Source organism: Vespa velutina, chromosome 2, assembly GCF_912470025.1.
Source record: "Vespa velutina chromosome 2, iVesVel2.1, whole genome shotgun sequence".
NCBI classification, from domain to species: domain Eukaryota; kingdom Metazoa; phylum Arthropoda; class Insecta; order Hymenoptera; family Vespidae; genus Vespa; species Vespa velutina.
The window spans coordinates 5,538,408-5,550,252 of NC_062189.1; the positions used below are offsets into that span (position 1 = coordinate 5,538,408).

The following is an 11,845-nucleotide window of genomic DNA, read 5'->3' on the forward strand; positions in this document are numbered from 1 at the left end:
TGTACACGAACGGTCTTCTGAGTAATTATTTTCTATTTTTAGAAATTAATAATTTTTCATTACTATCAAAGAGAACAGAGTTACGGAAAGAATAAGGAAAATATTTTCTTAATACGAGAAATATTAGTCAACATTTTTTTACTCTTTACTAATCTTAATGTATTACATCGTCTTATTATTATTTTTAAAGAATAATAAATTTACTTTTTATTCAAAGTAGTATCATAATATCAGTAAATTGTATAAATCGATAGAAAATATCAATTTATACAATCAATTCATAAGAGTTAAATTAGATAGAGAGTGATGTATTTAGAGATTACAAATATGACCAAATTCGTCAACCCTTTATGCCAATTACAATATAACATGATCATATCTCGATGGGTATCTATCACATAAATTAAAAAATTAAATAAATCATTAAATGAAATAATATCAATTATCGTGCTATATATTTTATGGATATGTATGAATATAAATTGATGGCATGAATACCTATAATAGCGATTCTGTAATAATGATGCAAATTTATTTAAATAATCAAATTGAATTCTTCTGAAATTCTAATTTTATAATTATTCTAATACGAAAACTGAAGCGTTTTTAATCTTTTTTTTTTTTGTGATAACTGGAATGATCTATCAGAATTTAATAGTACATATGTATTATTCTTTTACTGCCAAATCATTCAAATGTATTAAAATTCTAGACAAAACGATTATTTATATCGTTAAACAATTAATCATAATTTGTATCGTGAATTTAATATTGCACATAATTTTTATTCACTAACTAAGTAGGTCCATAATATCTTGATTAGATAAATTCGTTTTTGTTTGTATTTGTAAATTAGGTGGTGAAGCCATTGGTTGAAGTATCTGAGAATTTACTTTTGACCCATATTCTGTCTTCCTTGTAAGATTCGTTTGTGGAGCCCAACTTGAATTTAAATTATTAGGAGACGTCATCATGTTCCATGAAGTTTGATTCGAATTCCAATTTGTAGATGAAGTAGTATTATTCATGGTCCAATTCATCATTTGACTTGACATGGGTGATGTCAAAAATTGTGAATTTAATTGATTTGCATTATGATTATTCCATGTTGTATTTAAATTTTGACCAATATAATTTGATTGCGAATTCGGAGACTTAGATGCTGATAAATTTAATTCATCTAAATTATTTTTTAGTAACGTTGCTGTTAAATCTTTAGGTTGTGGCTTGGAAATTGATGAGATTGTTTTCGGCGTTAATGGCTCTTGAGATTGTAATCTTTGATGAGTTTCTTGTTGTTGTGCCAATCTAAATTAAAATAAAAATGCATTATAAAAGTATACATTGTATACATTTTGTTGTATGCATATAAGATTAATTTTATATTGAACATCACATTTTATGATTATACCTAAACTTTTCTTCTATTGTTAATCCATTCTCCATACCAACACACTGTTTTACCATATTTATAGATGGTTTCTGTGCTGTTACATTGATATCATTTAATATATTTTGTTGTGGGAATGTAATTTGTGTTGTTGCTGATAGTTCTTTTTCAAACTGTTGTGTCTCACGTCGCACAGCATCTAGTTGTTTAAGAGCTTCTCTATGTTCTGTAGTTACTCTATTAATCATATCGATCACCAATGTAGAAAGTGTTTCAAATTGTGATGAGCTAAGGTTTTGCTCTATACAAAGTGGCAACAAAAAAGGTAATACTTTTGTTGCTAATATTTCTTTACTAATGCCCATTTTGCTATGTGTCAATAATAATCTATATATTCCTAAAAACAAATAAACATATTTAAAATAATATTATAGTAAAATATATACTACAAATAACATACCTATAATAGCCATTAAAATAGCAGGTTCTCCTGTATGAGGAATTTCTTGAAGAAGTGGCAATATCTCATCATAAACCAACCAGCGGTCAAAATTTGGCAACATTTTTGCAAGACATAATAAACAGTTAACACGGATTCCTAAAGTTGCACTACCATTCGTTTTTTTATTTAAACAAATCTTTTTTATTTTAGGTAGTATTGCATTTTTCATAACTGGTCCTTCAATCATAGTTACTATGTTTGGCAATGCTGTTAAACAAAGTTCTTGAAGTTGTTCCCATCCTGATTCTAAAGCGCGCGTAAGCATAGGAACTATATCACTTTTAATAACATCTGCAGGACACAACTTTAAAAGCAAATTTACTTGTTGCATTAGCACTAGACTGATCTATAAAAAGTAATGGAATATTTTAGAAGAAATGTACAATAAAACGAATTGTAACAATATTATTAAAAAGATAGTATTTCACCTGTGGTGGATCCTCTAATGCAAGAACAGGTTTTAAATTAGGAAGAATATGTTCTCTGAATTCTTCTATCTCACAAGATTCCATAACTTGTAAAATGCTTGGTAATACGAATGGGATCATTGGTGGATTTACCAATTCTTTATACAATGATGGTAATACTCTATGAAGTATGACGCGATGTGGTAGTTGTTTTAAAACTTGTGGAAGACCTTTATAAAATTGTGACTTTTGGAGATTATCCCATTGAAATAATTTGTCTAAATAATTCAATGTTTTGACTCCGATATCCATAAAATATTCGATCTAAATTATATGATCATATGTTAAAAATAAAATATATTTGTATTATATCATTGTAAGTAAATTTAAAGTAAATATTTTTAAATAATATCTACCTTAATAAATTGATGAGGATCTGGCCTTAATTCAGGGCTATGACTTAACATTAGTTTAGCAGTATCTCTTAGATTTTCTGGAACTGAAAATAATTTAGACGACACAGCAGATCCTTTAAAACTTTCTAAGAAACGTTTACACCTGGACAAATCATTTTGTGATTCATGAAGTGGACGATTATCTGGAGAATGTATAACATAAATTAACATGCCTAAAGAAAATATGTCACTTGATGGACTATTACTGCTTGCCAATATGCATTCAGGAGCTTGATAATCTAGTTGAGGGCATGTCACATATGGAGCGGTAGGATCATATTCTGTATATGACCAACTTGGCTAAAAACAAATATAAATATAAAATAATTAATAAAATAAATCTAATTTATGCATGATTTATTTAATATAATTTACCTGTTTGCTATCTGTACTTTGATTCAAGGCACAAAAATCGAAACCAAATATTTTCCATACACCATGTGAATTAATAACTATTGATTCAGGACACAAATTTTGATGTAAAAGCTTTACATCCCCATGTAAAAATGCAAGTCCTTCGCCAAGTTGTAAGAGCCCATAACGTATTTCAATATCAAGAAGTTTATAATTCCTTAGGTTTGTCGGAAGCGGTTGTGGAACATTTTCCAAATTACCTAATGCATTAGCTAAGCTAGCAAAGACCGGTTCAGTAGCAAATGCAAGACTGTCTCTCGATTCTTCGAGTGGGTGTTGAACAGTTAATATTTGTGGATGTCTTAATTTTGTTAACTGCATTATTCCACGCTTTAACGTTTCCAATATAAGTTCTCTATCTGTTTTCGATGACCATCTTTCCAGAATACGTTTCTCAAATAAAAATATAGCTGCTTCTTGCTTCGTTGACTTTTTGTAACCACTATAAACCTTCCATAATAAACCTGGTCCTGCACTAGCTATATGAGCAATTACTTCGAATTCTCTAGTTACAGGATTACCAGGTAGAACACTGGATAATTGCGAAAGGCCATATGCTGTATTATGTACAGTATTAGTAATAGTATTGCTTACGGTATTTCTTAATTTGGTTAGAACATCCATTTTAATATTTTATATAGAAAGATTGATAGATCATATAATATTTTTGATAATAATCTAAACTGATTTTTATTACTTTCACAAAAAACTCAATTAAACTTATTAATATTTTCTTTATCGAAATTCCCTTCGATAACTTACAAATTGTTCGAACTGTCACTTAACAAACAAATTGATTCTGCTGTATCGTATGAGTCACCTATCAGGATTACTCTTAATATTTGATTCCTTTCTAGGAACAATTGTTTTTTACTGAGTAAGTTTTAGTTTACTGATAAGATAATATTCGTACAATAGATAATAGATTATTACAGATTTTACTTATAAACACTTAAGATTGTTCAATGCCTTCCGTTTATAGTAAACGCGATTCTAGCGACACGTATGGACAAAATATAAACTACAAGCGCAATAGGGAAACCATTCTCAATATGCGATCATTGTATCGGTGTATACGTTTAGGTTATATCCCTCTTTCTCGTAATCTAACAATCGACCTACCTGTGAAAGAAATTTTTATATATAATAAAAAAAAAGCAAAAATCATACGCCAAATTATATTTTTTTGAAGATAGATTAATTTTAAAGTGGTTGCTTATAATATAATTCAACTTATTGAAGGGCTGTTTAAACAGCCATTAACTCAAAACATAATAGCAACAACGATAGAAAGAAAATAAATGCATATATTGAATTACGAAATATGTAGATATAATGGTAAAAATAAATAGAATAAAAAATATTATATTACTATCAAAGTATAATTAAAAATGTAAAATGTAAGTACTTTAATATTTATCATTATTGTTGATCAAAGAAATCTACTTTACATTGCTGAAATAGAAATCTTCGATACCGAATAATGGTAATATTGTTCAAAGATCAGTTTATTATAGAGAGATGTGATTCTTAATCACCGGAATATAAAGAAAAGCTTTAAGAATTAAACAGTATATCATTTATTTCATGAATATTTCACTTAATCTTATAGCAATACAATTTACATTGATATAAACTTGTAAGATTTATTTACATTTCTAGTGTAAAGACAATTTCAAAGAAGTATTTTATTGCTGATAAATTAATATTAATTCTAAATTATTTATAAAATTTTTTTATTACATATGCATGTGTAAGTACTTACATTAGTAGTATTGACACTTGTAATGATGTCACTGCTTTCGAGACGCTGTACAGAACACATGGCAGATTTAACCTGATCTAACCTAAATGGCAAATGTGTATGAAAATATATCTATTTTTTAATTTGTAAAAAATATTTTATGTATTTAAATGACAATGCCAACATTGTTTATTGGTGATAATTCCGACTCTGATAAAGAGTTAAAAGTAAATACGGATTATGCTCAGAATTATGATAATTTTCGTAAAAAGGAAGAACTTAATAAGTGTAAGTATTTATAGTTTAATATATTGCTATATATATAATTTTTAATGAATATTATTACATATTTTATTTATGTTAATAATACAGTGAAAACAAAGTATGGTGTAGATTTGAATACTGCTGTAAGTTTAGATGATGAAGAAGCAGAATCCGATTCTAGTTCCAGTTCTTCTGAAGAAGATAGCGAAGGAGATGTATGTGATAAAATTTCAATATTTATTTAATAACAATTTTTATCTTTTATTAACTTGATATCGATTAATTCTAGAAATTAAATGAACAATTCGATAAAGAATTCTATAGAACGTTAGCTCGTTTAAAGAAAAAAGATCCTCTTATTTATGATAAAAAGACAACATTTTTTAATAACGTAGAAGATCAAGCAAATGAAGCAGAAAAAAATGAAGAAAAGAAAAAGAAGAAAAAGGAAAAAGTTATGTTCCTAAGAGACTATGAACGGAAAATCATAACTGAAAGAGAAGGAAAATACAGTGATACTGAAGATGAAATTGAGATAGAACAGAAGAAAGATCCAACATATACAGAGGAGGAACGTTTACTTAAAGAAAGTTTTAAGAAAGTATTTAATGATGAAGATGAAGATACTGAGCTCTTAAAGCCAAAGGAAAAAAGTGAAACAGAGAAACAGCAGGTAAATTAATTATTGTATTTATTCTGAAATAGAAATTATGATAGTTATTCTACACATTAAATGTCTTATGATTATACAGGAAGAAGAAGCTTATAAAGAATGGTTAAAAGGACAACAAAAGGATATCGATCCTAAAGAACAAGAAGAATTGAAATCATTGCGTGATTTTTGGACTGATCCTAAATTAGATCCAAATGAAAAGTTTTTACGAGATTATGTGCTTAATCAGAAATTTTTAAATAAAGAATCTTCTATTGAAGATTTAAATTATAATGAAATGGTTCATGACAGTGATGAAAATTTGTCAGAAGATGAAAATCAAATAAATAAGCAAGAAGAATTTGAACATAAATACAATTTCAGGTTTGAAGAACCTGATCAAGAATTTATTAAAAGGTATATGATTATTAATAAGTAATCCTAGTTAATTATAATTATTAATTTCTTTATTAATAATTTATTTTTATAGATATCCACGGACAATGGAGAGCTCACTTAGGAAAAAAGATACTCGCAGAGCACAAAAGAGAGTAGAATTGAAAAAAAGAAAACAAGAAGAAAAAATACGTAAGAAGGAGGAATTGAAACAATTAAAGGCATTAAAAAGGAAAGAAATAGAAGAGAAAATAGAAAAACTTAAAGAAATAACAGGTATAAGATATAAGTAAAAGTATTACAATGATATTTATTATAATAAAAAGTTATTGGATTGATAATTTATTGCTTTGCTTATAGGAAATGATGATATACATTTTAATGATATCGATTTGGAAGGAGATTTTGATCCAGCAGAACATGATCGAAAGATGACAGAGATTTTTGATGAAGAATATTATGCTGTACCAGAAGATGATATAAAGCCTGAATTTCCAGATATTGATGAAGAATTAGGGGTTGATAAAAATTGGGACGATTTTGATCCCCATGTTGATGAAATTGTTGATAATGAATATGATACACCACATTGTGAAGATCCAGACTTCAATGTAACGATTTTATATACTGTATTATTAATTTACAATATATATCATAGTGTTAATTTTGCATGTTTTGATATTAGATGGATGCAGATTACGATGGGACACAGAACTTCCAATCAGAATTAATGGAAGGGACGAAAAAGAAAAAACGAAGAAGACGTACTAGATTTGCTGAAATTATAGCAAAAGAAAAACCAAAATTTGATCCAATGAAACATCCATCCTATGAGGAATACTTTGATCAATATTATGGATTAGATTATGAGGATGTAATTGGTGATCTACCATGTAGATTTAAATATAGGAAAGTTGTTCCAAATGACTATGGTTTAACAGTTGAAGAGGTAAACATGAAGTGTTCAAATGTATAAATATAGACAAATAATGTCATTTTAAATATTTAATGAAATTATTTTACTTTTTTTAATAAGATATTAACGGCTGATGATAAAGAATTAAACAAATGGTGTTCATTGAAAAAAGCTTTACAGTATAAGCCTGAACACGTAGAACAAACGCATGTCAAGGAATATCAGCGAAAGGCTCAGAATGAGGCACTAAAACGAAAAATACTTAAAAGTTTATATGCGTAAGTATTCTTGATACATAATCTATTTATATTATTTCATTTTTATATATAATTATTTTATAATTATGACAGTCCTGAAGAGCCCGAAATATCTAATGAAAGTGATGAAACGAAAACGAACGAAACAAAAACGAAACGTCGACGTAAAAAGAAGAATTCTATTATATCTAACGATGTTACACCTAATAATATTCATTTGGAAGATACGAAAAATAATAATGACGATACTGTTCAAATATTAGTTAACGAAAATGTGGAAACGAAAGAAATTACGAAAGTATTACATGAAGATGAAAATACGACAGTTACCAATATTACAGAATCGAAAAATAATAAAAAGCGAAAGCGAAAGAAAAAAGAATATTCCAATGAAATTGAATCCAAGAAAATAAAAACAAATGATAACGTTTACAATAATTTAATAAAAGGTATTAAAAATGTTCAACAGAATGCTGTCGAAAAAATGGAAATAGATTCGAAGATCGATAAGAAACATGTTGAAAAAACGGTATCAAATGCAAAGACAATTTCTAATGAATTTAATTCGAATAAAAAACATACTATTCAGAAAACAAAGAAATCCAAAATAGGTAAAAAGAAATTTAAAAAGAATAAAAAAGACGAGCCAAATAGTCAAATAGCTGCATTGGATGCATCTAGATTGAAAATGTATGGAATAAATGCGAAGAAATTAAAAAACAAATTAAAATATGGAAAACAGAAATTATAATTCTTATAATTTTTAATTATAAATTTGTAAATAAAAGTTTATTAACGCTGTTTATTAACCCTGCTTTAATAATGGTTTACACCAACAATAAAAACAGACGTAATTTTTGACCGATTTTGATAGATAAGATCTCATTTTAAAGACGAAGGATTAATCTAGGACCCTATTTTTATGAATTTTTAAAAAAGCTTTATTTTCTTTGAAAAAAAAATCATGTTAAAAATGATATTTTTTCGAAAATAGTTTATGGACAAATAAAAAGCTTTTTTAAAATTTAGATAAAACGGGGTCCTAAATTACCCTATAAATAAGATCTTCGTCTTTAAAGTAAGGCCTTGTCCATCAAAATTTATCAAGAATCATTCATGTTCTCATTGTTGGCGTAAATGCTGTTTTCGATATTTTTCGTCAAGAAAAAGTTTTTTTACTGTAGCGCTTCTCGAAATTTACGGTAAAAGAGAAGCACGTATTTACACTATTGATTTCCATATTGCACATGAATGAGATATGCTTGTTTTGTTCGAGTGATTGATTGTAAGTAATTAATAGAAGAACATTAAGTGATCTTAAATAAATTTCTTCGGAGATTTATTCGGTTCCTGTTTTTTTTTTAAAGTTATTAAATTATGATAAAGTCTTTTTGTTCAAACGCGTTTATAATTATTTCAAATTTTGAATATTTTAATGCATTTCTAAATATTTTTTTCGTGCAGAAATAATAAAGAAACGATATTTATGAATTCTAATAAAGAATGAGGAAGAAGATATTCACGATAGATAGTCTCTGGATTACAATCGATACTACGTATGATTTGCTTATAATAATTAAAATAATTGTTTGTAAGAAGGGTCTAATGATTTGTTTTATATTTTTAAATAACAATCAATTCAATATTTAATCAATTTTAATTGATAAAAGAAAAGTCTCAATAGAGTCATTGCCTTCGAAAGAAAAATGTCGAGTAGAGTCATTGGTTTAAAAAGAAAAAAGTAGAATAGAGTCATTGCTAAGCAATAAAAAGATTTGCAGAATCACAGCATATATTGTGAATATATTACCTAGAATATATTAATCAATTTTTTAATCAAATAATAAATTAATTTCCATTTCTTTTATGCCGCGAGAAGTTATTTCTCGAAAAGATAGTAATGAGTTTCTATTCGAAGAAATAAGTCTTTGTTTTCCAAATATGTTGTGTTATGGCTTTCTCCCATATTTTAGAATTTAAAATTAAAGTTTGTTATTATACATTTTGAATAATGATCAGTTAGATTAGAGCACAAAGTTAAGAAAAGACTGTTAGAGACAAAGCTGAAGAGGACTCTACAAATTGTGGCTCAAGAGGGCAACTATAGACTAATGAGTTCTTTTCGAAGGTTCACGAGAATAGCTCTTAATTATATTTTAATTTTATCATGTTATCACTCAAAATCCTTTCATGAGTGTAAGGGGAATTCGAAAAACTAAGCGACGTAACATTCCATCTCCGGTCCCACATTGCCACGCATACGCGAATAGGATTATTTCATATTTTATGGATTTTTTTTTATTAAAATCGAGTTCTATATTAAAGTCATAGCTATGAAACGTATAAAAAACGGTAATTATAGAGATGAAACTCCATTGGATAAAGGTGCACATGGACCTGAAACAAGCACACAGGATCATCAGGTGGGATTCTTGGGACGAGCCCTTTGGATGTAGGCTTTTGGGAGGAGCTTTGAGCGGGTCTTTTTTTTTGCAGAAAAATCGAACTCTGGTTTTGTGCAGCGATATTCAATATTTCCATCTCTTGTTTTGAATTTCATTGTTGTCACGCACATTCAGGCTCTCTTTTCTCTTCTTTTTCCGGCTCTTCTTTTTATCTCATATTTTTTCTCTTTCACTTTTTCGTCTTCTTTTTTTCTTTTTCAGGGATCATCGAGACATCATCGAGAGATAGATCGGATGACTCCGAAATATTATCGAATGACTCGGTTCATTATCGTTTCTTATAGGAGAATACGAGAAAGATAGGAAGAACATTTGTGCTCTTGTTGACGGACACAGGCGTGAGTGTTTGTGGGCACGATTAAAAGTCCTATGGGGGGATTTAGTTTTATTTGCTCGAAAATTTGATTAGATTATCTCGTGAACGCAGATTTTAATCTTCACATGCAGCAACTTCCACATAGTGAAACCTGGATCGGTAGTACTTGCGATATATTAAAATCTAATTGAAATGCAAGTACTACCGGGCGAATAGTTGCATATTTCAATGTACTTTCAGAATCCCATCAATCTAATTCTGATTAAACACTAAAGTACTAACGCTTTACATTGCCAATAATACTTCTACAAGTAAATATATAAGATATAGTTAAATTTACAGATAATTTCTTTAAATTTGCAAATATATATAATAATTATCATATGTGTTAATTATATTTATTATTCTTTATGCTTTTATTGTGAAACAAATATGTACCAACGTCGTATCTAATACGAATCATCGCAATACGAACGTTATTATTAAAAAAAGATTTATATACGACAGACTGAAATGTTTTGAGTTTATAGCCTATTAACTAACTATTTACTTTAATCTACATGAAATCGATTGTTGTTTACGCGTAAGAGGAGTATACCAACATAAGTTTATATACTGATACAATAAACACATGGTGGGAATATTGTTCCTATTTGTGTTTATATTTCATACCTGTCCTATCTCTGAAGTCACACACGTTACGAGCGAAAGATGATGAATAGCCTTAAGCTATGTTACACATTCATTTACTTTTGTAACAACCTTTTTTATTTTGCGATTATTTTTAATACTTACCGAAGTTATCGGTGTTCTGATCTTCCTTTATTGTCTTATCGGCATTGTAGAATATTATGTAAAATGATAAGTAAACGATATAGAAACTTTTAGTATAGACAACCCTAAAGTTTTATGAGAGAAAATGTGACTTCGATATTTTTTAAGGGTTGACTTTCATATTACAGTGAATCTGCTTCAGAATGATAAACGATATTTGCGGATTATTAGGATTACAACGCCTGTTTACGTTTCCTTTTCGAGAGCCACCGTTTCTAATCCATCCCATATGGTTTACACGAGGAAATCCCTACGTACCCTAAGTATGTAGGCTTCTACATAACCCCTATATGTAGGCTTCTATTTCTATCGTCGAATAAATCGAGGGTACATTTTTAGTTGGTAAGAGTAAACTGCGATAAATCGAAAATTATTTCTATCTCATATTTCTTTAGCACAAACATTTTCGACTAATACGAATATTATTATTTTATAATATTATAATTAAATATTTTAAGTAGTATTATTATTAGTTTTTTATTCTTAACAGTTTTTTTGTTTTTTAATAAATATAAAAAAATAAAGTTTCTTTATATTTCTATTAAAATTTATTATGCCTTTCAATTATTATTATTACATATGTTCAACAATTAAATAAATTTCTATATTTTTATATTTATTTTTAAAGAAACTTGATGATTTATTTTCAGTTTAACCGATAATATGAGAGCTTCGATTAAATAATTCTCTATAGAGGGTTAGATAAGAAAGGCTCGATACACCCCTCTACATTTTCTTCTCCAGTATACCCATGGGTACGATAAATCAATCCCTTTGGCTCAATGATACTTCTATAGTAGCAGGTGGCCTCGGACAGTCACCGACGTTCGCGC

The 11,845-nt window shown here is 28.1% G+C and overlaps 2 protein-coding genes across 3 annotated transcripts; one reads left to right on the plus strand and one right to left on the minus strand.

The window, feature by feature from the left end:
- Positions 1 to 121: 121 nt before the first annotated feature.
- LOC124957703 (SCY1-like protein 2) lies at positions 122 to 4,147 on the minus strand. The gene is made up of 6 exons (XM_047514885.1): positions 3,130 to 4,147; positions 2,716 to 3,054; positions 2,321 to 2,623; positions 1,851 to 2,238; positions 1,412 to 1,787; positions 122 to 1,308 (listed from the first exon to the last, which is right to left on the minus strand). The coding sequence occupies exons 1-6, from the start codon at positions 3,790 to 3,792 to the stop codon at positions 792 to 794; spliced, it is 2,586 nt and encodes an 861-aa protein (XP_047370841.1). The 5' UTR covers positions 3,793 to 4,147; the 3' UTR covers positions 122 to 791.
- Positions 4,148 to 4,236: 89 nt separating this feature from the next.
- Positions 4,237 to 8,200, plus strand: LOC124957704 (protein KRI1 homolog). Of its 2 annotated transcripts, XM_047514887.1 has the most exons (10): positions 4,237 to 4,568; positions 4,927 to 5,200; positions 5,285 to 5,391; positions 5,466 to 5,849; positions 5,929 to 6,245; positions 6,319 to 6,500; positions 6,585 to 6,835; positions 6,910 to 7,173; positions 7,261 to 7,418; positions 7,491 to 8,200. In XM_047514887.1, exons 2-10 carry the CDS (start codon positions 5,083 to 5,085, stop codon positions 8,146 to 8,148), a joined length of 2,439 nt encoding a protein of 812 aa, XP_047370843.1. In that variant the 5' UTR covers positions 4,237 to 4,568; positions 4,927 to 5,082; the 3' UTR covers positions 8,149 to 8,200. The 2 variants fall into 2 exon arrangements, with proteins under 2 accessions (XP_047370843.1, XP_047370842.1); XM_047514886.1 differs by having other exon boundaries at positions 4,237 to 5,200.
- Positions 8,201 to 11,845: the final 3,645 nt, after the last annotated feature.